Here is a 25,182-nt window from a genome sequence, read left to right on the forward strand (position 1 = left end):
TTCAAATAGAAGCTATTTGAGCCACTCAGCAGATTGGCAGCAGCTGTGAGTAGAGGTGTAGATTTAACATTACAGGTCAATAACCTCATCAGAATTGGTGATCGTTCTGATGGGCACCCTTCAACCTGAGACATTAATTTTGTTTCTTTCCCAAAATGCTTCCTGCATTTTCTGTTTGTTTATGCTCTCATTGTTCCCATGTTAGCCAGTATTGCATTGTCTGCAGCATACTTCTCAAGACATGCTTTGCATGGAGATGATCTGAACTGCAGCAAATAGCAAGACAGTGAACAGGCAAACTGATGTGAAGACCCTCTTCATGATCGCTTTCCCAGCCTCTGATTATTTGCCAACAGTAGACATTAGTAGTGACCTCCAGGAATGGTTTGAATACCAACTCTCCCGAATATAGGAGTCAGATGTAATAGTTGGAAGAAGGGAATTTTCAAAAGATGGTAGTGGGCCATAATTATTGTACAGTATAGTTTCAGATATAGATGCATTGCTTTTGTTTTCTTTTCAAACTCAGTTTGGTCATATTATTTAACTCACTTTTGCCCTCTTCTCTGCTCAGGTTTACACCAGATTTCACCACTTCCTGGGTGATTCGTGAATTGCAGCTTTTAACTGCAAGAGGCTTGCAGTTTCAGTTTACTTTGAATATGACTCTTCCACATCACCTGTTACCTCTTTGTGCAGACTTGGTGCCAGCACTGAGTTGGGAGCAGCCATTCTGGATTGTCGTCTGTCTCTTTAGCTGGTCAGAAATTTAACATGAAAATCAAATTATTTGTAGTACAGTTTTAATATGGGGACAGTTACCATGAATTTATTGCTTTGAGTAATTATTTCCTGTGTATTCTTGAAAAGAAAGCTTCCTGAAATATTTCAAGTACATTATATTACCTCTGTTTATGCATAAGCAGATCTGAATTAAACTACTGTCTAGAGCTGTAATATCCACTTTGTGTTGATTATCTGACTATTAACACCCTGTTTGCTCCTTGTGGAAAGGTTGATGGAGATTTAAGCATTCCCATCTCCACCGAATGAGGATTTTCTGTAGCCTTGCAGCCTACAGAAACAGAAGCAAAAACTGCTGGAAAAGCTCAGCAGGTCTGGCAGTATCAATGAAGAAGAGACATTGGACTCAACACTAATTCTGCTTTCTCTCTGCAGTTACTGCCAGACCTGCTGAGTTTTCCAGCAATTTCTGTTTTACTGTTTTGCAGCATCTGCAGTTCTTGCCTTTTTTATTGCATTAACTTCAGATCTTCATTTGAAGAATTACATATGATGGTTGCTTTGCCAGTCTTGTCCCAAATCTGTCATACTAGGATTCATAAACATCAGGACATGTTGCACGAACTGTTTTGTTTGGCTGGGGTACTTCAGAGGCAGCAGGGATCAAGCTGAGACCAGAGGCTTGGGTGGGGGGGGGTGGGAGGTGGAAGAAGAATGTGGTGCTCACCAACTTTCAGTGGGTGTTGGGTCCCAGGTTTGGAATTGGCTGCCGCTAAGCCAGTCAGCAGCAGGAGCCTCTGACAGAGGGATGGCAGCTCAGCAGTTCCACTATGAGGAGAAGAGGAGGACAGATTGGATGTACGTCCTCCCAGCCATTAGGTGGTGCTTGGCACTGTTGGGGCCGATCAGGCAGACCCCAGTAAGGTCGTTGAGGGCAGGTCATACCATTGCTGCCAGGGTGGATACAGTTCTAAAAGAAGGGGTCTCAAGCCTGTACCTACAGGTTCCTGCATTGAACCGGCAGTCTACCCATGCAGGGGAGGGTAAAATCCTACTGGCAAACTGGGGAGGAAATAATTCAGCTCCAGTAGGGTTATCTTGCCAGCATTAGCCAGTTCCCCCTCCTCCTCCTCCTCGTCCTCATTCACTCCTCCACCTTCACTCCTCCATCTTCTCCTCCATCATCACCATAGGTCCTGTAAATCTCCAGCCTCAGTCTTTAAAGTCATCTGGTTCGGTGAGCTTCTGGGGATGAGTTGAGCACTTCATTGAGGGAAGGGGGGCGTGTCAAGAATGTGTCCCCAACCTGTCAAAAGCCTGCTTTCTCAGACAAGAAATGTTTGAGTTTGTTTTTTTTGTGTGATATGTAAGTTTTCATTTACTTCTGATCTCCAATGTAAACTGAAACTTTAAACTGAGGATCTGTTTTGCCTGTCAGTGCCTTGGCTCAGATAAGGATCTAAATTCCTTTTTTAAATGGTAAAAAGAAATAGGTTATTCTCAAGATTTGCTTTAACCTTGAAGGTGTAAAACAAAAAGTAAAATATACTTGGAACTTAAATCTTTGCACAGTCCTTTTTAATAACAGCACTTTGTTGAAGTGGAATGGTCATTGGTTGTTCTGGGGCTAAAATTCAGCTTTGGGGTTCAAAGCCAGCGGTCATGTTTCATTGTGCTGAAATTCATTCATAAACTGAAATGGGAAGGAAAGTCAGTCAGGTTGCATGGCATTCCCCTACAATTGTGTATGGTCTCTTTTAGATTCCAATTCATCATTAAAATGCACCAGGTTAACGCAACTTGAGGTCTTTTGATCATTTTACAGTAACGCATTGTCTGTAAATTTTAAATTTATTGTGCTGTTGTCAATATACTTATGTTTTTTTGTAGCTTGCTGCTTGTTTGTGTCATCATCATGGCCTACCAACGTGCTCAGTACATTTTGACAGAGTTTAGTCAATCTAGACAACGGACATGCCAGACCTCCCTGCTGCTCCAACAGGATAGGACCTCCATTAACACACTTGGCGCTACAACTTGCAAGTAAGCTTTCTGGTAATCATTTTTAAGTCATAGTAGCTTTACAAAGGTATATGACCTAGATGTTTGTTTATCATTAATTTACGCATTTGGTTCACTTAAGTAATTGTAAGAATATGCTGGTCTAAGTCTCAACTAAAATATATGCATGACAAATGACAATGTTTAATCAGCTACAGGCAAGTGAATCATTAACATTGTTTTCCTTGTATTGACAGTCTTTAAAATTAGATCGATCCTGACTGTGTATAATTTTAATTTCCTTTATATATTGGCAGGTTAAGTAGAACTAGCTGTAAGACCTGCATTGAAGGCAAGAATTCGCCAGGTAGGGGAAAAGGAAGAGGGACAGTACAAATAAATGGAACCTCTGTCCGAACTCTAAATATCTCAAAACGGAGTCCTGGTAACACGAGCCATTGTTCAAAAAAGCTCAAATACTACAACAAAAATAAATTGAATACTTCAAGCATTAGCTGTGGAACTAGTGAAGGATATCAGCTGACCAATGGCGGGCCATTTTATTGTTCTAAAGAGCAACAGTCTTGCACTGAGTTTCCTCCATATATGAAGCCATGTGATGAAAGGTATGCACCATTTGTAGGACAAGATCTGGAAAAAGTGGAGGAAATTGTACAAGAGTGTGAGATTAAACCATTTTGTCTTGAAACTGAACATACTACTGAACATGCTGATCATGAGCCTGTGACTTGTGTACTGTCAGAAGAAAGAAGTTCTGAGATTCCTATTGCTGCCCTTGACAATAAAGAATTGAGTCACTACGGATCTTTCCATGCACATTCTCTCGATGACCACCATGATCACCTAGTGCCAGAAGAAAGCTTCAGGACTGATGAAACACAAGTTGTGTCATTGACCACTATAGGTACATCAATATTTTATGAATTATTCAGAATAGAAAATGTATGCTTATTGAAGTGATTTTTAATGCCATCTTCTTTTAATTGATGCAAATTCATGTGACACTGTCCAAGTGTAAAGTCAGTAATTTGGTCATACAGAACTTGTGTTGCTGAAAAAAGTCACTTTTTCACTTTTTCTTCAGGATAATTCACCGGACTGTTAATGTAAAAGGAGAACAACATTTACTGTATGAGAAAAGGGTGCTGATTGATTGAGGCATGGGAGACTACAGTTAATGATAACTAACAGTTCACTACTGAACTTGTTGAAATTATAAACTGGCAGATTGATTCTAGTGAAGACATATTGCTCTGGAAAATAAGCCAGAGAATGATGCCCCCTATTCTGTTACGTTTAAAAACTGTACATATCCTTTCTGACTCCAAACAGTGCAGCCCTGTGTGTTAATACATGTAGCTTCCAGTACATGCAACTGTACCATTTAGTGAGCCCAAAAGCTAATCCTGATATAATCGTTGGTATAATTCTCGCTGAATATCCTGTTGCAAATGTTGTCCAATTGCAGAATCACCTTTAATGTTGGATACTTGAGATTTGCAAACCATGATTTGGAATGGTGAATACCTTATTGATGTATGCTACAATCCTCCAATCTTTGGGGCATATGTATAGTTAGCATCTCCTCAGCACTGAAATTTATATACCACATTATTTATTCTTGTTACTGGGAAACACAACGTAGATTTGTATTGCAGTAGCAAGGTGAAACAGTCCACCTGATCAACCTTTTGAGATCCGTTGCCCTTCTACTTATTCTAAGGTAGTCTGGGCTCCTCTCTGGACCAAATCTTGCGCAGTGGGCTCTATTCACAGTATTCCAAAAAGGTCAATATTCTAGCATGTGTTACTGAAAGAATCTCAACATGCATGTTGACTAGTGAGTCAGTCATCACACAGAGCCGTGGTAATAGGGGACTCCATAGTGAGAGGAACTGAATGGGGTTTCTGTGGCAACAGGCGGGATTTGACGATGGTGTGTTGCCTTCCTGGTGCCAGGATTAAGGACATCGCAGACAGAGTGCAGGAAATCCTCGAGCTAAGGTGAAGAGCCAGAGGTGATGGTACATGTCGGCACAAATGATGTCGGGAAGAAGTGGAGGGACATTCTACAGCGGGACTTCGGAGAACTTGAAAGAAAGCTGAAAAGCAGGACTTCCAGGGTGGTTATCTCCGGTTTACTGGAGAGGGCAGGAACAGGGAGATAATGGACTTGAATGTGTGGCTGGGGAACTGGTGCAGGAAGCAAGGATTTAAATTCTTGGATCACTGGGGTATGTTTAGCGGTAAGGATAAATTATACAAGAGGGATGAGTTGCACCTTAATAGGTGCACCTCCACCCACATTATCTACTGCATCCGCTGCAGCCGGTGTGGCCTCCTCTATATTGGCGAGACAGGCCGCCTACTTGCGGAGCGATTCAGAGAGCACCTCTGGGCCACCCGGACGAACCAACCCAACCAACCTGTAGCACAGCATTTCAACTCCCCCTCCCACTCCACCGAGGATATGCAGGTCATTGGACTCATCCACCGCCAAACCACAACAACGCGACGGTCGGAGGAGGAGCGTCTTATCTTCCGACTGGGAACCCTCCAACCGCAGGGGATGAACTTGGACTTCACCAGTTTCTTCATCCCCCCTCCCCCCACCTTGTCTCAGCCGAATCCCTCCAGCCCGGCACCGCCTTCCTGACCTGCAGTCTTCTTCTTGACCTCTCCGCCTCCACCCTACTCCGACCTATCACCTTCACCTTGACCTCTTTCCACCTATCACATTTCCAACGCCCCTCCTCCAAGTCCCTCCTCCCTACCTTTTATCTTCTGCTGAACACTCTCTGCTCATTCCTGAAGAAGGGCATGTGCCCGAAACGTCGAATCTTCTGTTCCCTAGATGCTGCCTGACCTGCTGTGCTGTTCCAGCAATAAAGTTTCAGCTTCAAATGGACAGGGCCTGGGAAATGAATATTCAAAGCTATACGTGCTATCGTAAGGACAAACTGGGCAGAGGGGGTGGGGTGGCCCTGTTGGTAAGGAATGATATTCGGTCCCTTGAGCGGGGGCACCTAGAATCGGGGGCTGTAGAGTCAGTATGGATACAGCTGAGAAATTCTAAGGATAGAAAGACCCTAATGGGAGTTATCTACAGGCCCCCAAACAGTAGCCTGGATGTAGTGTGCAAGTTGAATAGGGAGCTGGAATTGGCCTGTCGCAAAGATATAACTACAGTTGTTATGGGGGACTTCAACATGCAGGTAGACTGGGAGAATCAGGATGGTACTGGACCCCAAGAAAGGGAGTTTGTGGAGTGCCTCCAAGATGGATTCTTAGAACAGCTTGTGCTGGAGCCTACCAGGGAGAAAGCAACTCTGGATCTGGTGTTGTGCAACGAACCGGATTTGATCAGGGACCTCGAAGTAAAGGAGCCATTAGGAGGTAGTGACCACAGTACAATAAGCTTTAATCTGCAGTTTGAAAGGGAGAGGGTAGAATTGGAAGTGACAATATTTCAGTTGAATAAGGGGAACTGTGGAGCTATGAGGGAGGAGCTGACCAAAGTTCAATGGTGCAATACCCTAGCCGGGATGGCAGTAGAGGAACAATGGCAGGTATTTCTGGGTATAATGCAGAAGATGCAGGATCAGTTCATTCCAAAGAGGAAGAAAGATCCTAAGAGGAGGCAGAGATGGCCGTGGCTGACGAGGGAAGATAAGAAACATATAAAGTCAAAAGAGAAAAAGTATAACATAGCAAAGATGAGTGGGAAATCGGAGGACTGGGAAGCTTTTAAAGAACAACAGAGAATAACTAAGAAGGAAATACGCAGAGAAAAAATGAGGTACGAAGGTAAACTGGCCAAATATATAAAGGAGGATAGTAAAAGCTTTTTTAGGTATGTGAAAGGGAAAAAAAATGGTTAAGACTAAAATTGGGCCCTTGAAGACAGAAACGGGTGAATATATTACGAGGAACAAAGAAATGGCAGAAGAGTTGAATTGGTGCCCCAGATCTGTGTTCACTGGGGAAGACACAAGCAATCTCCCAGAGGTAATAGTGGCTGAAGGATCTGAACTGAAGAGAATTTATATTAGGCAGGAAATGGTGTTGGAGAAACTGTTAGGTCTGAAGGCTGATAAGTTCCCAAAACCTGATGGTCTACATCCCAGGGTACTGAAGGAGGTGGCTCTAGGAATCGTGGATGCGTTGGTGATCATTTTCCAATGTTCTATAGATTCAGGATCAGTTCCTGTGGATTGGAGGGTGGCTAATGTTGTCCCACTTTTTGAGAAAGCAGGGAATTATAGACCAGTTAGTCTGACCTCAGTGGTGGGAAAGATGCTGGAGTCAATTATAAAGGATGAAATTACGACATATCTGGATAGCAGTAACAGGATAGGTCAGAGTCAGCATGGATTTATGAAGGGGAAAATGCTTGACTAAACTTCTGGAATTTTTTGAGGATGTAACTCTGAAGATGGACAAGGGAGACCCAGTAGATGTAGTGTACCTGGACTTTCAGAAAGCCTTTGATAAAGTCCCACACAGGAGGTTAGTGAGCAAAATTAGGGCGCATGATATTGGGGTTAAAATACTGACATGGATTGAAAATTGGTTGGCTGACAGGAAACAAAGAGTAGTGATAAACGGCTCCCTTTCGGAATGGCAGGCGGTGACCAGTGGGGTACCGCAGGGATCGATGCTGGGGCAGCAGCTTTTTACAATGTACATTAATGATATAGATGGTATTAAAAATATTAGAAGTTTGCTGATGATACAAAGCTGGGTGGCAGGGTGAAATGTGAGGAGAATGTTAGGAGATTACAGGGTGACCTGGACAGGCTAGGTGAGTGGACAGATGCATGGCAGATGCAGTTTACTGTGGATAAATGTGTGGTTATCCGCTTTGGTGGCAAGAATAGGAAGGCAGATTACTACCTAAATGGAGTCAAGTTAGGTAAAGGGGCAGTACAACGAGATCTAGGTATTCTTGTACATCAGTCAATGAAAGCAAGCATGCAGGTGCAGCAGGCAGTGAAGAAAGCTCATAGCATGCTGGCCTTCATAACAAGAGGAATTGAGTATAGAAGCAAAGAGGTCCTTCTGCAGCTGTACAGAGCCCTGGTGAGACCGCTGTTTTGGTCTCCAAATTTGAGGAAAGACCTTCTGGCTTTTGAGGCAGTGCAGCGTAGGTTCATGAGGTCAATTCCCAGAATGACGGGGCTATCTTACATTGAAAGATTGGAGCGACTGGGCTTGTATACCCTTGAGTTTAGAAGGCTGAGAGGGAATCTGATTGAGACGTATAAGATTATTAAAGGTTTGGGCACTCTGGAGGCAGGAAGCATGTTTCCTCTGATTAGTGAATCCCGAACCAGAGGACACAGTATAAAAATACGGGCTAGGCCATTTAGAAGAGTTGAGGAGAAACTTCTTCACCCAGAGAGTGGTGGGTGTGTGGAATGCTCTGCCCCAGAAGGCTGTGTAGGCCTTCAAGAAAGAGTTGAATAGAGCTCTTGAGGATAGTGGAATCAAGGATTATGGGGATAAGGCAGGAACAGGATACTGATTGAGGATGATCAGCCATGATCATCATGAATGTTGGTGCTGGCTCGAAGGGCCGAATGGCCTACTCCTGCACCTATTGTCTATTGAAGGTAGGTTTATGGTAGACAGTCGAGAACCTCCTGGCCACATTCTCAACTAGTGTGTTATGAAAAAGGAGTCAATTTGATTGCTCCATTTCAAAGGTGAATGTGAGTGCAGAAGGGAGTCCACTAAAGATTTTAAGGCTTGGCAGTGAACTGTCAGACATTGTTAATTGGTGTATCATCGATGGTGAGATCTCACCAATCAGAGTCCACTTGCAAATTGATCAGCAGTCTCCTTGCGTACAATTTAAATATTTTCCTTTGGTATTGCAAATTGTCCTGATGCATATATAACACACAACCCCTAAAAAAAAAAGTGTAATTTTTCAGCTGTATTCAAATTCCAAATCTACCAAATGACTACTTGCATATCTGTGAAAGGCATATGACAAAGACCCAGTCTAAGTAATCTGTAACATAGCTTGACCAAGAGGTAAGTAAGTTAAGAATATGTAAGCTCTCGCATTTATTCAAAAATGCATTAAACCTAAAATTGTTCCTGTTTTCATTTCCAAATGCTTTGATAATGCTAAATTGAGACAATCTGTTGATAAAGGAGCAGAATTAGAGCATTCAACATCTCTAATCTACTGAGATTTGAGATTAAATAGATTCGTAATAAGCACTGCAATCAGTTTAAAGTGAGCTTTTTGTTTGGTTTGATCCAATTATCCCACTATATTGTATCAGTAGATGAACCCTTTTAAAATACGTCTGCAATGTAAACTCACTCAAGCGGGAGCAGTATGGTAATGCAATTGAATTGAATTTACTGTCAAGTGAACTGAAGCATGGTGAAAAGCTTTGTCTTGCGAGCAATATAGGCAGATCAGAGTTAAGTAGCATAGATAAGCAATTAATAGGTAAACAGCAGCAACAACAAAAACACAGGTACAGGCGAATATTAAGACTTTGAGAGTCCATTCAGTACTGTTTTTTAAAAAAAAAAGTAGAGTAGAAACTGTTTCAAAACCGGCTGGTGCGTGTGTTCAGGCATCAATACCTTCTCCCCAATGGTAGAGGTTGTAGAAAAACATTGCCAGGGTGGGATGAATCTTTGAGAATGCTGGCAGCCTTTCCTTGACAGTGGGCCTGGTAGGTGGATTCTGTAGATGGGAGATTGGCCTTTGTGATTGTCTGGGCCGAGTTCACCACTCTCTGTAACTGTCTCCGATCTTGAATTGTTACAGTTGCCATACCAGGTAGTGATACATACAGACAGAATGCTCTTGATGGCGCACCTATAAAAGTTGGCAAGGGTTACGAGTTTTGAAGTTCAAGTTCAGGTTCTGGGTGTAGATTTGCATGCTGAGCTGGAAGGTTCATCTTCAGATGTTTCGTCACCATACTAGGTAACATCTTCATTGAGCCTCTGGACGAAGCACTGCTGGTGTTTCCTGCTTTTGTTTGGTTGGTAATGTCATTTCCTATGGTGATGTCATTTCCTGTTCTCTTTTTCAGGAGGTGGTAAATGGGATCCCCATCAGTGTGTTTGTTGAGAGAGTTCCAGTTGGAATGCCATGCTTCTAGGAATTCTTGTGCATGTCTCTGTTTGGCTTGTCCTAGGATCGATACATACCACGCATCTATGGATTACCCAAAATTCACAAACCAGGAGCCCCCCTCAAACCCATAGTCTCGCTACCTGGAACACCAACTTACAGACTGGCCAAGGAGCTACACCAAAGACTAAAATACTTAGTAGAAGACTCACGCCACTCCATTTACTCCACCCAGGAATTCCTGAAGACCACCAAAGACACCAAGATAGAAAAGGGTGAAATAATGGTCTTGGATGCGAACAGGGCTGTTACATCAATCATCATCAACCTGGCCAAGAAAACACTGACTACACTATTAGAAGACCCAAAGAGACACATACCAAACACCACCAACTTCATCAGCAAAGACAGTCTAGTCAAGCTAGTGGACCTATACCTTACCATACACTTCACCTTCAACAACAAAACCCACAGACAAACCAATGGAACACCCATGGGATCTCCAATATCAGAGGCAATAGCAGAGGCAGTGAAGCAGAGACTCAAACAAAAAGCTCTGCCAACCATCCAACCCAAACTTTGGGTCCACTATGTGGAATGATACCTTTGTCATCTCTTAAACGAAACAAATTAGGGGAAACCTTCAGGACCATCAATAATGCCCTTTCTGGCATAAAATTCACTAAAGAGGAGGAAAACAACAACAAACTGCCATTCCGAGATGTCACCGCGAACAGCCAACTAGAAACTTCAAACCAGCGTCTACAGTGTCTACAACACATATGGACCAAATACAGTGGAACCTCGATTATCTGAACGAGATGGGCAGACACTATTTCATTTGGATAATTGATTATTCGGTTAACCGATTAATGGTCTTTCCTCTGGGGATTGGAGTTTTTTGAAGTCTGCTCCCAGTTCAGGAGATGAGGCAGCAGCACACCGCAAACGAGCCCCGCACACCCTGTCCCCCAACCCTGTCCAACACTGCCCTGCCCACCCCCAACCCCATATAACACTGCCCCCTGCCCCCCCGTCTCCCCCCCCCACCCCGTCCCCTCTCCAAGGCAGCCGGACTGGACACCAACAACAAGAAAGCTGCTGCTGCTGCCACCTTTGTGGGGTAAGTCTCCAAATAGTGTGCACAAGCAGCCACAGCCCCCAACACAATTTTTTATTGCATTTTGACAGCTTCCATCTTTACCCTGTATAGGATAATGTTGGACAGATTATTTGGCAAAAGAGGGTTTAGGGTACACCCCTGTGTAGAATTCCAGGGAAAGTGTGGGGGGAGAGGGTGGGATGTCAGTCAATTGGAGACTGTGCTTGTTTAATTGTTGTAAACAAAAGACATGATCACTGTTGGAAACACGTCTTTGATGTAATGTTTCTACTGGGAACTCGAGATTTCCTTTTGGATAATCCAATACTTTGGTTATCGAGGTTCCTCTATATTGAACCACAGAAGCAATCTTCCCAATATCCACAAACTAAGCTGCATCAGAACATTATTCCAATGAGCCACTACACACTGCAGCACGGAGGAACTACGCAGAGCAGAGGAAAATCACTTAAACAGTTTATTAAAACAGAATGAACACAGTTCTCCGATTTCTCAGCAACAAACCCAAACAAGCAGACAAAACGTGTCCAGAAACCCTAGCCACTCTCCCGTCATCAAAGACATTGTGGAAATGACTGCCAGACAACTCAGACCCCTTGGCGTCATGGTAGCCCACCAACACACTTGAACACCAGCAAATGAACTTGAAATGCGTTATACTGACAACAAGAAAAACTAATGTCATCTACAAAATACCATTCAAGAACTGTAACAAACACTACATTGGACAAACAGGCAGAAAACTAACCACCAGGATACATGAACATCAACTAGCCAGAAAACGACATGGCCCTCTCTCACTAGTATCCTTACATATAAGGAAGGACACCACTTCAACTGGGGCAACACATCCATCCTAGGACAAGCCAAACAGAGACATGCCTGAGAATTCCTAGAAGCATGGCATTCCAACTGGAACACTATCAGTAAACACATTGACTTGGATCCCATTTACCACCCCCTGAGAAAAAGAACAGGAAATGACATCACCAACCCAAGGAAACCCAAACATATATATAGAAAGCAGGAAACATCAGCAGTGCTTCATCCGGAGGCTCACTGAAGATGTTACCTAATATGGTGATATGTCTGAAGACTAAACTTCCAGCTCAGCAAGCAAACCTACATCAAGTAGGCAAGGGTATTCGCCATCATGCCCAATTTTCTCAGAGGCCTGAGGAAGAAGAGACGTTGGGCCTTTGTAACCAGTACGTCTATATGAAGAGTCCAAAAAAGCTTGTTGTGGATGACCACTCCCAGGACCTTGACACTTGCCACTCATTTCACCTCTGTGCTGTTAATGTGTAGAGGGGCAATGAGGACCATCCTGCTGAAATTAACAATGACCACCCAATTAACAATGCTATTAAACCTGTAATAAATTTTTGAGTATGTACACTGAAAGTAATTAATTTGTCCTTTGCAAGTTTTGGTTTGCCTTCAATCCATGTCAAAGAGGAAGAAGTAAATTTGCTGTATGTAAACTCCACTACTCCTAACTCTGCTGTCAAAAAGCCAGTGTCCACTAAAGACAGTAATTTCTTGAAAATGTGCCTGGCTAATCTAATACTCATGTGTTGCAGGATTTCAGATATCTTGTTTGACTTTCTCGTGCAAAGTTAATATCTGGCAGCATTGCAAAGCCTCAAAGTCAACCTGGGCATTAATATAATTAACTCTGAGAATGAGCCAAGAATGGACCTTTAACAAGTGTACCTATATCAACAAAATCACATCGTTCCTAATGCTGGGTCACATTCACAACCTTTGGGCCCTTTCCTCAGTATGACCAGGCAGCCTTGCCCAAAACCAAGCCAGAAATAAAATGCTTGCTGAATTTGTGTAACAGCTGCCAGGTGATGTATATAGTGAGGCGTTTTCTCACCACTCAACGTATCCGCTGGTATAGGCTGACCAAGATACACGAAAATTGTATCCCTTAATGCTTTCTCTTATGCTAGTTCTACACAGTATGTTAGGGTGAATTACTACACCCCATTTTGTGCCAAGTTTTCCACATGCTCAGTGAAAGATTCCTTCATATTTGCAAACACCATACACGGCTTACATGTCAATAGTATCCATGTCTACATTTTACATTGAGTGTAAACAGCAATGTGCTACACAAGGAAGCTATCAACATTTGTACTGCAGTACTACGTTATGGCAATCTAAATCTGCTGCCATTGTGTGAATCCGTATTTACTGAACTATGAACTCACCAACTCACGCAGTTGTGTTCAGTTTCAATGACACCATGTATGTCAAAAGAAAAAAATGTTGCTATAGCATTCCTTGTAAGCCCATCTTTGGATTCTGAGAGAAATCTGTCTTCAGAATTATACCTAATCACGTATTCCTTGCATATTTCCAAACCGTTTTGCTTTATTTGAAACTGCAGCTTTATGTCTTAATGGGCACTCTGATTCAGCTTTGAAATGGAGTAGCTACATGAGCTCCCTTTCCTTGATGACTGAGTTGGGAAATCAGTGATGGTATTATTACAATCTACTGCAATCTCACCTTCACTGGTGAAACTACTTGTTGAATTTCCTACATTTCCATGCTGTATAAGTTTGGTCTTCTCAGCAAACCTTGTAAATAGGGCCTGAACCATTTGTAAACAGTGGCCAAAACTAGATGTGATTCTAAAATTGCGTAACAATGGCTACAGTCTCTCAGTTCCAGGGCAGGTATGCTTCCACTGTACCACAAGGGGGCCCCTCCATTTACTTGTAGACAGACCATGTGATGGGAAGAAAGTTAGTTTAAAAGGGAAAATTTGGGTATGATATTTTGTTGTGTGTGGGGTGCTGGAAAAGCACAGCAGGTCAGGCAGCGTCCGAGGAGCTCAACTGTTAGTGTTTTTCTTTTAAGTTGTAATTCTGACCCTCAGATAATCTCCAGCAAGGAACAATGGAGAAGATCAGTGAAAATGTGAAAACAGAAGCACAGGTGCCTGACAAACCACAAGAAAGAAATTGTGCGCCAGAGCTACAGAATGCACAGCCTCCCTTTGTAACACACAAACTATCCACATCTGAGGTATGGGGCTTTAACTACGTACAGAACAGGAGAACCTAGAAATATTCAAAAAACATTGTTGGATGTTAGTGTTTCTGGTTCTGAAGTATTTTCAAGGTTGCACCTGCCCTAAAACTGTATTCTTTTCAAAATTGCAAATTACAGATTGGGTATTGGAACCACCTGCATACATTTTTTGACCAAACAGGGTTTAGTTAGGAGAAAGTGAGGACTGCAGATGCTGGAGATCAGAGTCGAGAATGTGGTGCTGGAAAAGCACAGCAGGTCAGGCAGCATCCGAGGAGCAGGAGAATCGACATTTCAGGCATAAGCCCCTCATCCAGATGAAGGGCTTATGCCCAAAACGTTGATTCTTGTGCTCCTCGGATGCTGCCTGACCTGCTGTGCTTTTCCAGGACCACACTCTAGACTCATGTTAGGGAGAGGGTCTGCCAGTCAAACAGACCATAAATTCTCTTGAAGCACTAATTTTACTGATGAGATGGTCCATTTGTGCAGTATTGATTTCTCTTAATTCTTGAAGTCCAAGTGAAACTCCTGGCCTGCCTTGGTTTATGATGCTACTTGGCCCTCTAAGTCAGGGGGTTGTACATATCAAGTGACTTTACAAACAATCTAAGCGCGTGCTCCAGTGAGTTACTACCTTTTGTATAAATCTTTAACATTGAGCTTTTGATAATTCTTTCAGGTAGTAATAAAAATGCCCATGGCACCATTGTGGATATGGGTGTCCTCCAGATGTTCTAACATTTGTGTCTCAAATAACTTTTCAAAAAAAAATATTTTTTTCATTATTAATTGGATCTTGCTTTGCACAAATCAGCTTTTTCATTTTCTGTATTATGATAGTGACTACACTTCAAAAGTATTTCACTCAATGAAGTGCTTTGTCACATTTTTTTTTCTGGAACTTGAAAGGCTTTACAATAAATGTGAGACCGTTTGTTTCTCCTTGCACAGTGTACACGTGTATCGTCTGAGAGCTAACCGTGCTTCAGGTCCACACACTGACATCAGGCTGATCTGACTGTGATCAGTATGCCTCACAATTGCATTTAATGTTTTTTTTTGCAGTAGCTTTTAATCCTGAAGTGGATTTGGCTCTGGCTCCTCATGAAGTGCAAATTAATAAACAGCCACACATTGTTCATTGTGAGGTAGTTTAAAGGCTATGGCATTGTTGGTTCCTGCAAAAATAAACTGACTTATAATCAGACAATCTTTTGATAAAATCATATAATGCTGATAACATTTTATAATAAACCTGTTACAATTTTTTCAATAATGATATCAACAAAAGACTCCATTGGACAAGGTTAAACAGAAAAGACAAGTGAAAGGTGAAGTTACAACCCATAATAAATGGAAAGGAAGAAAATCATGTGGGAAAAACAAGAATATTTCTCTGAGGTAAGTATGAAGTTTCTTAATATAATTCTTTGAAGATATCATGTAACAAAGTGTGTTTATAGGCTACATAAATATCACTAAGATATTTAATAGATCAATAGTCAATAGATCAGGCTGTTTGGGGGCGGCACGGTGGCAGTGATTAGCACTGCTGCCTCACAGCGCCAGAGACCCGGGTTCAATTCCCGCCTCAGGCGACTGACTGACTGTGTGGAGTTTGTATGTTCTCCCCGTGTCTGCGTGGGTTTCCTCCAGGTTCTCCGGTTTCCTCCCACAGTCCAAAGATGTGCAGGTCAGGTGAATTGGCCATGCTAAATTGCCGTAGTGTTAGGTAAGGGGTAAATGTAGGGGTATGGGTGGGTTGTGCTTCGGCGGGGCGGTGTGGACTTGTTGGGCCGAAGGGCCTGTTTCCACACTAAGTAATCTAATCTAATCTAAAACCTCTTAAATGCTCTCTACAGTCTGACAATCAATTCAGTTGTACTCGACCATTACAGAAGTGTCAAACAGGAATACAACTGGATGGACTATCCAGCATTCGCCTAGGCACCACATTGACAATAGCATACGCAGCCCTGTTGACCCTGAGCATTCTTTGTCAAAATTGTGTCATTGAACATTGATCAACAATTTGAGAAACAGTCTGACATTAGTTGTACTTGCCTTCAAACAATGACCCAGCACTATCCACATCCTCCCTGGGTATGTCTCATGCTATTCTATCATATGAAGTAGGTGAGGAGTAGCCCACTCAGCTTCACAAGCTTGCTTCACCGTATTGGCAGAACAGACCTACTAGTTGTGGTGATAAAGAGTTAGGAAGGAGTTACCCTGGGAGTTCTCAACAGTGACTCGGAACTACTCGAAGTTTTCTGGTATCAGGTCAAATGTGGCATGGAGACCTGCTGGTTATTATCTAAGTCCCAGCCTAAGCTGACGAATCTATATTCTTCCATGTTAAACACTGCTTGGAATAAGAATGTACTTTGGGTAATGTGTACAAGATTTTCAACTTATACCCCAGTGTTTGATAAAATCGTAGAATGCTAATATCACTTTATTATAAACCTTTTGAATAATTCTATTAGCAAAAGGCGCCATTAGACAAAGTTAAACAGAAAAGAGATATTTGCCAAGTTGCACTGGTATTGACTGAGCTGGCTGAATCCTGATAGCTACTAGACTTAGGGGAACCAATAAGAAGGAAAAATCTACTTGCCCTTGTTCTCATCAATCTACCTATTGCAGATCTATCCCTTTTGACAGTACCAGTAGGAGTGATCACCTGACCAATATTGTGAAGGTACCTTTCATTGTTTTGTGGCAGTATCACCAGGCTAAGTGGGCTGGATTCAAAACAAATTCAACAACTCAAAGCTAGGTACGAACTAAGTCACATTCCTGCTGGACTAAAATACAGAATTCCTTTCTTAATAATACTGTGGGAGTCCTTGAACCCAGAATGAAGGATATTAGTTCTGGAATGTAGTTAACCATTATCATCATCATGGCAATAGTGATTAGCTGGTCTGGTCAAGAATGCTCACATCCTGTGAAAGAGTCCTTTAATGAACAAGGCACGATGCTAGACCTGGCAATGACTGGATAAACCACCATAACAGTTTAAATCTGTTTTGTCAACTTGAGGAATTGATGAGGGCTGTACTGGGGGAAAGACTAGGGTGAGAAGGTGAGTACTGGTTATATTAGGGACTTTTCATAGCACATAAAGAATCCATTCAACTCACTGGGTTCATACTGGCCTTGCAGGGCAATCTAATTATTTCAAGTCCTCCCTTCATTATGCCAGTAACCTTGCAAGTTCATTTCCCTCTCTATTACCTGATTCCCTTATGAAATGAGTCATTGTCTCCACTTTTGCCACCCTCACAGCCAGTGAGTCCAATATTTTTGCCCAATGCCTGTACTGAGGGCTGCGAGAGCAGATTTGTGGACTATTTAGGTTTTTGACATGTAATCTCTAAAGTAAGAGTAAACCTTTTTATTCCTGAAGAAGGGCTTATGCCTGAAACATCGATTCTCCTGTTCCTTGGATGCTGCCTGACCTGCGCTTTTCCAGCATCACATTTTCAGCTCTGATCTCCAGCATCTGCAGTCCTCACTTTCTCCTAAACCTTTTTATTTGCCTTGTTATATCTGTGCTAATGGCTGGCTAAACTTTAAGTTTCTGACTAGTTTTGTTAGGTCAACTGATCAGGCAGGTGGTGTGCACAGTCAGAGGAACTACAATTGCAGACAGAAGGAAGCTCTATATCAGGACCGATCTAGGAAAGTGTGGCAATGTGCAAAAAAAGAGAAGAGTAACATTCATATAAAACCAGACATTTATCTTAAAGAGGCAGAAGGTGGTAAGTATGCAGCTTCTATTGCATTTCATTACTGATGTTTTCTTGTAATTTTAATGTTCAGCAGGCTTACGTTGATACAGATCTCACAATGGGATAAATCAAGTAATGTCAATACTGACCATAAGCAGTGAAGTAGGCTATTTGGTCCATCAGGTCTACTCACTATTCAATCAGATCGTGACTGATCTGATCTTCAGCTCCACCTTTTCCTCATAATCTTTGATTTTCTTATTAATGAACAATCAGTGAAATTTGAATGTTCTTAATTACCCAGCCTTGACAGCTCTCTGTGTTTAAGTTCTACAGATACACTACTTTATTGTGATGGGAAATATTAGCAATTACTGTCACATCTATTTTGTAGATTGTGTCAGTATAATTAATGAAAATATCTGTAGTAGAGATTTCAATTTTGGTAATGCACTTACAATATTGTAAGGTGCATAAATAAACTATTTCATCAGACTGAATTTTTAAATCAAGCTTTCTTCATGTGAAACACTGCAAGCTTTAAATGTTTATTAAGCAAAACATTTTAAGTAATGTTTCTTTAATGTGTGCTGTTCCTTTGTTTGGAGATTGTTGTTCAAACTGGAAGATGCTGATCAGGAAAGTGCGTTCTGGTGAATCTAGCTCTGATTCTGGAAGTTCGTCAGACAGTGTGAGAGCAAGTCTTGACAGCTGGGGAAGCTGGAGCAGTAGCAGTTCTGAGGGAGAGAAGGATCAAAGTATCAATCCCCAATTGCACTTCGTACCCTCTGCTACACAGAGTAAGGAAATACTTTAAATAAGGTCCTATACATAAACTATAAGTCAAAACTAGGTTAGACAGTTGACTTAATGCCTGCTGGAAATCTGTTCATATGTTTCATAGAATTATCAAATCCCTAGTGTGGAAATAGGCCCTTCGGCCCAACAAGTCCACATCGAGTCTCCGAAGAGTTTCCCTACCCTATTACTCTACATTTATCCTTGACTAATGCACTTAATCTACACATCCCTGAACGATGTGGGCAATTTAGCATGGCCGATTCACCTAACCTGCACATCTTTGCGTTGTGGGAGGAAATTGGAGCACCAGGAGGAAACCCACGCAGACACTGGGAGAATGTGCAAACTCCACACACAGTTGCTTGAGACTGGAATCGAATCCAGGTCCCTGGCGCTGTGAGGCAGCAGTGCTAACCACTGAGCCACCGTGACCACGACTTGGGTTAATTAGTGGAAAATATTCATCAAACAACTTAACAAAAGTTTGCCTAACAGCAAGCAGTTGTTTCCTCTCACCTTGTCAGGGGTGTTGCTGCTGCCCAGAAGTATGCTTACACTATTTGAGAAAGGGAGAGCATACGACTGATGTGCATGCAGCTTGAGACTTTGTTTACAAGTTTTACAATATTGTCGCTGCCTCAGTTCTTCTCCTTAGACAATGAATCGGAGCATGTGAAACATTGATGACCTGTTTGATCTGATTCTGATTATACAGTTCAACCTTGTATCTGATTCACAACCAGAATGGTGACCTAAGTGGAGAAAGTGAGGTCTGCAGATGCTGGAGATCAGAGCTGAAAATGTGTTGCTGGAAAAGCGCAGCAGGTCAGGCAGCATCCAGGGAACAGGAGAATCGACGTTTCGAGCATAAGCCTGAAGAAGGGCTTATGCTCAACGTCGATTCTCCTGTTCCCTGGATGCTGCCTGACCTGCGCTTTTCCAGCAACACATTTTCAGCATCAGTGGTGACCTAAGTACAGAGTAACAGTAGTGCCTGCTTCTGCCTGAAATTGTGACTGTAAATCTTGAGATTTGTTGATCAAATTTCTTCAATTATGGTCTTTTATCCTCCATAAGCATTTAATTGGTCCAAAGCTCATACATATCCTGTACTGCTCCAAATCACAGTGGCCTCTCATCTATGTACTCAGTGGACTCAGGTCCTCCAAATATTAACAGCACGGTGGCTCTGTAGTTAGCACTGTTCCCTCACAGCGCCAGGGACCCGGTTTCAATTCCCGCCTCAGGCAACTGTCTGTGTGGAGTCTCCCCGTGTCTGCGTGGGTTTCCTCCTACAATCCAAAGATATGCAGGTCAGGTGAATTGGTCATACTAAATTGTCCATAGTGTTAGGTGCATTAGTCAAAGGTAAATATAGGGTAGGGTAATGGGTCTGGGTGGGTTACTCTTCAGAGTGTGGGTGTGGACTTATTGGGCCAAAGGATGTGTTTCCATACTGTAGGGAACTTAATCTAATCTAAAGTCCTTGGCATTAAATGTCAGCATGGTTTGCCATATATATTTTTGCATTTTCTTCCACCCTTTTGTCAAGTCCCAAACCCATATCTCTGGGTCAAGCCCTCTGTAAGCTTTGACTTCACCTAAATGTCGGTGACAATGCCTTCACCTGCCCTGGGTCCTACTTCAAGAATTCCCTTCCTAAGTCATCTTGCACTTCTCCATCACTCAAAAACTGATTATTCTCTTTTTGGATACCCCAACTAATCTTTTCCTTCCTGTTTCACTGTCCTTTTGCTTACATGTATTTGTGATATTCTGAGAGATACTTCACAAATGTTGATCCTAGACTCGCTCATTGGTAATGCAAAATTATATTTATAAAGTGTTATCCTTTGGAAATTAAGGTAGCTTACTAACTAGGTCAGGAACAGTACATCTGCATTTGCTACATTTTAATATTTGACTTATTTACTTTAGAGGAGAGGATTTTCCAGCAGGCGTCTCCAATTTATAGCCCGTCTTTGCAAGAACATCACAGTTCAGGGAATAGAAGGTAACTTTAAACATCACTTCTTAAGATGGAAGTCGCATTATATAACATGCAGTTTGAATTTTATAATTGCTTTTTGTTTTGTAAAAGATTTGTTCATTTGAGCCACTCCACCAATAACAATGTATGTTTGAGAGGAGCTGCACAGCCTTCGACTCCCCCTGATAAAAACCATTGCCCCACCTTTGCTGCAGTAGCTGCGGGTTTAAAGAAAAGTCCAGGTAAGAGGCAGATTGTAGGTTTGAAAGTAATCAGTAATTTAGAACAGTATATTGTTAAATGCTTCTCGTCTTGTAAAGAAAAGTGCAGCTTTTGATATTTAACCTGAAAGAAGACTGACTTTGTGCGCTTAAAGATATGTGTCTGTGCCATCACTAATATTTTGGAGAAGTTGTGGTCATTAACTTACAAATGAGATTTATCCTACAGCAGGAATGTTGTAATTCTGGAATAAAACCATGGATAATTTACAGCATTCAGCCTATTGTGCCTGTACTGGCTCAATGAATTGGTTAACTATTTTAATCCCTCTTCTGAACACCTGGTCTGTAGAGTTACCGTGCTACAGGTACTGATCCAGGTTCCTTTTAAATGAGTTGAGGGTTTCTGCCTCCGTCATCGAATTGGCAGCAAATTCCAGATACTCACCACCACCCTTTGAGTAGAAACCTTGTTCCCCATGTATCCTCTCCAAGGTAAATTCGCCATAGCCCCAGGGGATCATAGAGCTGTGCCATCATTGGTGAGTTTAACCTGTGGGTCATTGCTCCTAAGCTGAGGAGCAAGGTTGAAGAAGCGGAGTCTTCGTGGTGACCTCGGCTAGTACGGGAATTGAACCACACTGTTGGTATCACTCGGCATCACAGATGCAGCGAACCAAGCTAGTCAACCTTCCAATCTTTCAACCAGTTGTCATAAATCAGGTAGTTAGTTGACTTCTCCTTTAAGGGAATCAGGTCTCCGCTGTCCACTCTATCCCAGCCCCTCATTATTTTGTACACCTAAGTAGCCTCCTGTTCTAAGGGAAGCACCCCTAACCTATTCAACTTTTCCTTTTAGCTATAGCTTATAAGCTATGATCGCATTCTTGTAAATTCTCTTGGCACGCTCTCTAAAGCAATTAATTCCTTCCTGTATTGTGACCAGAATTGTACACAACTCCTCCAGCTGTGACCTAACCCCATCTTTATATGATTCAAGCATTATTTCCCTGCTTTTTGTATTTAGTACCTCAACTAATGAAGCAAGATATCTCATCTGCCTTCCTTACTACAATTTTCTATTTGTCCTGCTACCTTAATTAATGGATTAATCCTACACCTCGTTATTGATTGGAGTAGTTTGGTCATCACCCAGATGAGACTGATTAGTATGTCAATATGCAGTCCAAGGTTTCACTTTCTTTGTGTCTCAATACCCTCCTATTTATTTTATATTCCTTTGTTTACCAACTCCAAATACATAACCTCTGACTTCTCTGATTTGAATTTTATTTGCCACGTTATTATTCACTCAACCAAGCAGTTGATATTTTCCAGCCATGCGTGTTTATCATCAGGTCAGTTGAAGGTTTTGGTGCTTTGCAACTTTCATTTATCCCATGACATTAACCCTGTCACAGCCACCCACTTCACCATCAACTACTTGATCAAGGTGTGCAGATTTCCCAATCCGGTCTCCCACACTTAAGTCTAAACATGAAAATAGACCACAAACATCAAGGAAGCCGAAACTAAGAGCATTATTTTTGCAAATGAAAAGCAGTTCACATTCATCGACCAACATTCCTTCCATCCTGACACTCAGCCCATTTTGGATCAGACTTGCCACACTCCCCTGGGTATCATGGGTTTTAACCTTCCATAACAGTGTGCTACATGGGACCTTCTCAAATGCCTCCGCGAAATCAGTGTTGACAACGTTCACTTCTTCATCAATCCTTTTATTTCCTCAAAAAATTCAATCAAGTTAGTGAGGCATAATGTTCCTTTGACAAAACCATGCTCAATGTTCCTGATCGTTTTTTGGAAAGGCAAGAATTAATTAATCCAATCTCTCTTTATTGATTCTAGTAGTTTGGCAGCCACCCAGGTCAGGCTGACTCATCTAATTATTTGGCTGTGCCTTGCACCCTTTTTAAATAATGGTACAATGTTTTCTGGCCTCCTGTTGTCTGGTAACGCTGTATCAAATGTCATTCTTTTGGACCAATACACATTCCTTCGCAAGTTTACCCAGTGCAGTAAACTAAAAGTTTAATTTTAAGCTGCTGAAATTGATGTTAATGAGCTAGTATTGATCTCCAGTTTGGATTGGCAGACTTAGTGTAACGTTAATCCTAATTGCTCTGCAGACATAACTCTTGGTGGTCAACTTGCCAGTCTCTCTCAGATATTTGGTTGCTCTTAACTATGCAGTTTGGGCTACTGCTATGACATGTTTCTTCAGCACAAATTGGCTTTAACGCAATTGAAGAGTTTAGACCGTTATTTGTAGAACATGAATTTTCTTTACTTATGTTGGCTATAATGCTATTCTGCCCCCAGTAGTTGAAATGACACTGCTATTGTGCAATTTTCATACAGCATGGGATCTTATGAAACCTAAACTATCACTTTATTATCAGATCTGACTGTACTTTGATTCATTTAGGATCCTGATTTGTAATTCTAAAGAAGACCAGGATGGACTTTACCTACCCATCCCTGTTTCATCAATGTTATAATCTGGAAAGTTATTCCATGTTTTTGTAGGTTAAAGAGTGCTCAGCTGAACTCTGAAAAGGTATTGTGGGCTGCTGCCTGTCTGAGTTCTGACCCCTTTGGGTTTTCTATTTTCAGAACAGACTCTGGAACAAATTGGTAATTCAGTAGTGGTAGACCTTCCATAAGACACCCACTTCGTACCAGCAATTTGCCAGTCAGGTAGAAAAGAGCCCAGTCTCAAATCTTTGGGCTCTTTGTCAACCAAATAGTCATCAGTCAACTGGAATGTCCAATCCAATCAGTTAATCTGCCTCCATAAATCACCTGCATCCTTACAGTTGGAATTAATTAATGTTGTATCGGGCATTTGTCCATCTATCAAGAAATATAAGTGACTTATGAGATTTAAAATCCAGGCATGCTTGAGAGACTCATGTTCCTAGTCATTGCTGTGCTTTGAGCTGAATAAAATGTGAATATCAAAATTTGAATTAGAGTTTTGGTATTTTCTGCACGGGTACAAATGCAACTTTTGTTTTCGTTTTGAATGTGACACTCTCCCTCTTCATCGCTTGCAATGTTTAGGTCTTTACACAACTGTGAATGGTCAGTGTTTAAAATCTATTCCTCCTGTACATGGTTTGGCATATCTCTCAGGGAACGGTATGCAGATTGAGCCCCAGTCAGGAGATGCTGCTGATTACAGGTATTTCTGATCTGTAAACATCTATGATCAAAGAGTCACAATGTTTTTTTTATTGTCTGCACCTTTGAGCATTTTTTTTTTGTTAATAACACTTGACCTTGGCCTACTTTCAGAATGCTCCAACTTTGAACTGAGGGTATTTTTCATATGTTTGTCCCTTTGAAAATTTAATTGAGCTAGTAAGCATAAGCACCACCATTCCACTCTCCAAATTCTGTCATGTCTTCTGATGTTTATTACTAGTTGTGTTCATCTTGTATTAGGCAATGTTACCTCAGTTGTTGGTCAAGTGTTGGAAAAGGTTAAGAGATAGGATTATCTCTTATAACCTTTCATCTAGGTTATAATCATTTAGAAAAGAATAATTTGGTTAGGGATAGTCAGCATGGTTTTGTGAAGGGTAGGTCGTGCCTCACAAACCTTATTGAGTTCTTTGAGAAGGTGACCAAACAGGTAGATGAGAGTAAACCGGTTGATGTGGTGTATATGGATTTCAGCAAGGCGTTCGATAAGGTTCCCCACAGTAGGCTATTGTACAAAATGCGGAGGAATGGGATTGTGGGAGATATAGCAGTTTGGATCAATAATTGGCTTGCTGAAAGAAGACAGGATAGTGGTTGATGGGAAATGTTTATACTGGAGTCCAATTACTAGTGGCGTACCGCAAGGGTCGGTGTTGGGTCCACTGCTGTTCGTCATTTTTATAAACGACCTGGGTGAGGGCGTAGAAAGGTGGGTTAGTAAATTTGCAGATGACACTAAGGTCGATGGAGTTGTGGATAGTGACGAAGGATGTTGTAGGTTACAGAGGGAAATAGATATGCTGCAGAGCTGGGCCGAGGGGTGGCAAATGGAGTTTAATGCGGACAAGTGTGAGGTGATTCACTTTGGTCAGAGTAACCGGAATGCAAAGTACTGGGCTAATGGTAAGATTCTTGATAGTGTAAATAAGCTGAGAGGTCTCGGTGTCCAGGTACACAGATCCATGAAAGTTGCCACCCAGGTGGACAGGGTTGTTAAGAAGGCATACAGTGTTTTAGCTTTTATTAATAGAGCGATCGAGTTCTGGAACCATGAGGTTATGCTACAGCTGTACAAAACTCTGGTGCAGCCGTACTTGGAGTATTGTGTACAGTTCTGGTCACCGCATTATAAGAAGGATGTG

At 41.9% G+C, this 25,182-nt stretch overlaps 1 protein-coding gene across 4 annotated transcripts in view; it reads left to right on the forward strand.

The window, feature by feature from the left end:
• The window catches only part of tmem131l (transmembrane 131 like), a 162,818-nt gene that overhangs the window by 130,680 nt on the left and 6,956 nt on the right, over positions 1-25,182 (forward strand). For 3 of the 4 annotated variants that reach the window (XM_043700124.1, XM_043700133.1, XM_043700125.1), the window contains 10 exons: positions 575-760; positions 2,635-2,787; positions 3,063-3,670; positions 13,897-14,045; positions 15,346-15,455; positions 17,652-17,824; positions 18,403-18,594; positions 20,534-20,609; positions 20,697-20,827; positions 23,897-24,017. In XM_043700124.1, coding sequence (XP_043556059.1) covers positions 575-760; positions 2,635-2,787; positions 3,063-3,670; positions 13,897-14,045; positions 15,346-15,455; positions 17,652-17,824; positions 18,403-18,594; positions 20,534-20,609; positions 20,697-20,827; positions 23,897-24,017 — 1,899 coding nt within the window. The remainder of the gene's footprint in view (positions 1-574; positions 761-2,634; positions 2,788-3,062; positions 3,671-13,896; positions 14,046-15,345; positions 15,456-17,651; positions 17,825-18,402; positions 18,595-20,533; positions 20,610-20,696; positions 20,828-23,896; positions 24,018-25,182) is intronic. The other variant, XM_043700138.1, reaches the window with a different exon arrangement.

Source organism: Chiloscyllium plagiosum, chromosome 1, assembly GCF_004010195.1.
Source record: "Chiloscyllium plagiosum isolate BGI_BamShark_2017 chromosome 1, ASM401019v2, whole genome shotgun sequence".
NCBI lineage: Eukaryota > Metazoa > Chordata > Chondrichthyes > Orectolobiformes > Hemiscylliidae > Chiloscyllium > Chiloscyllium plagiosum.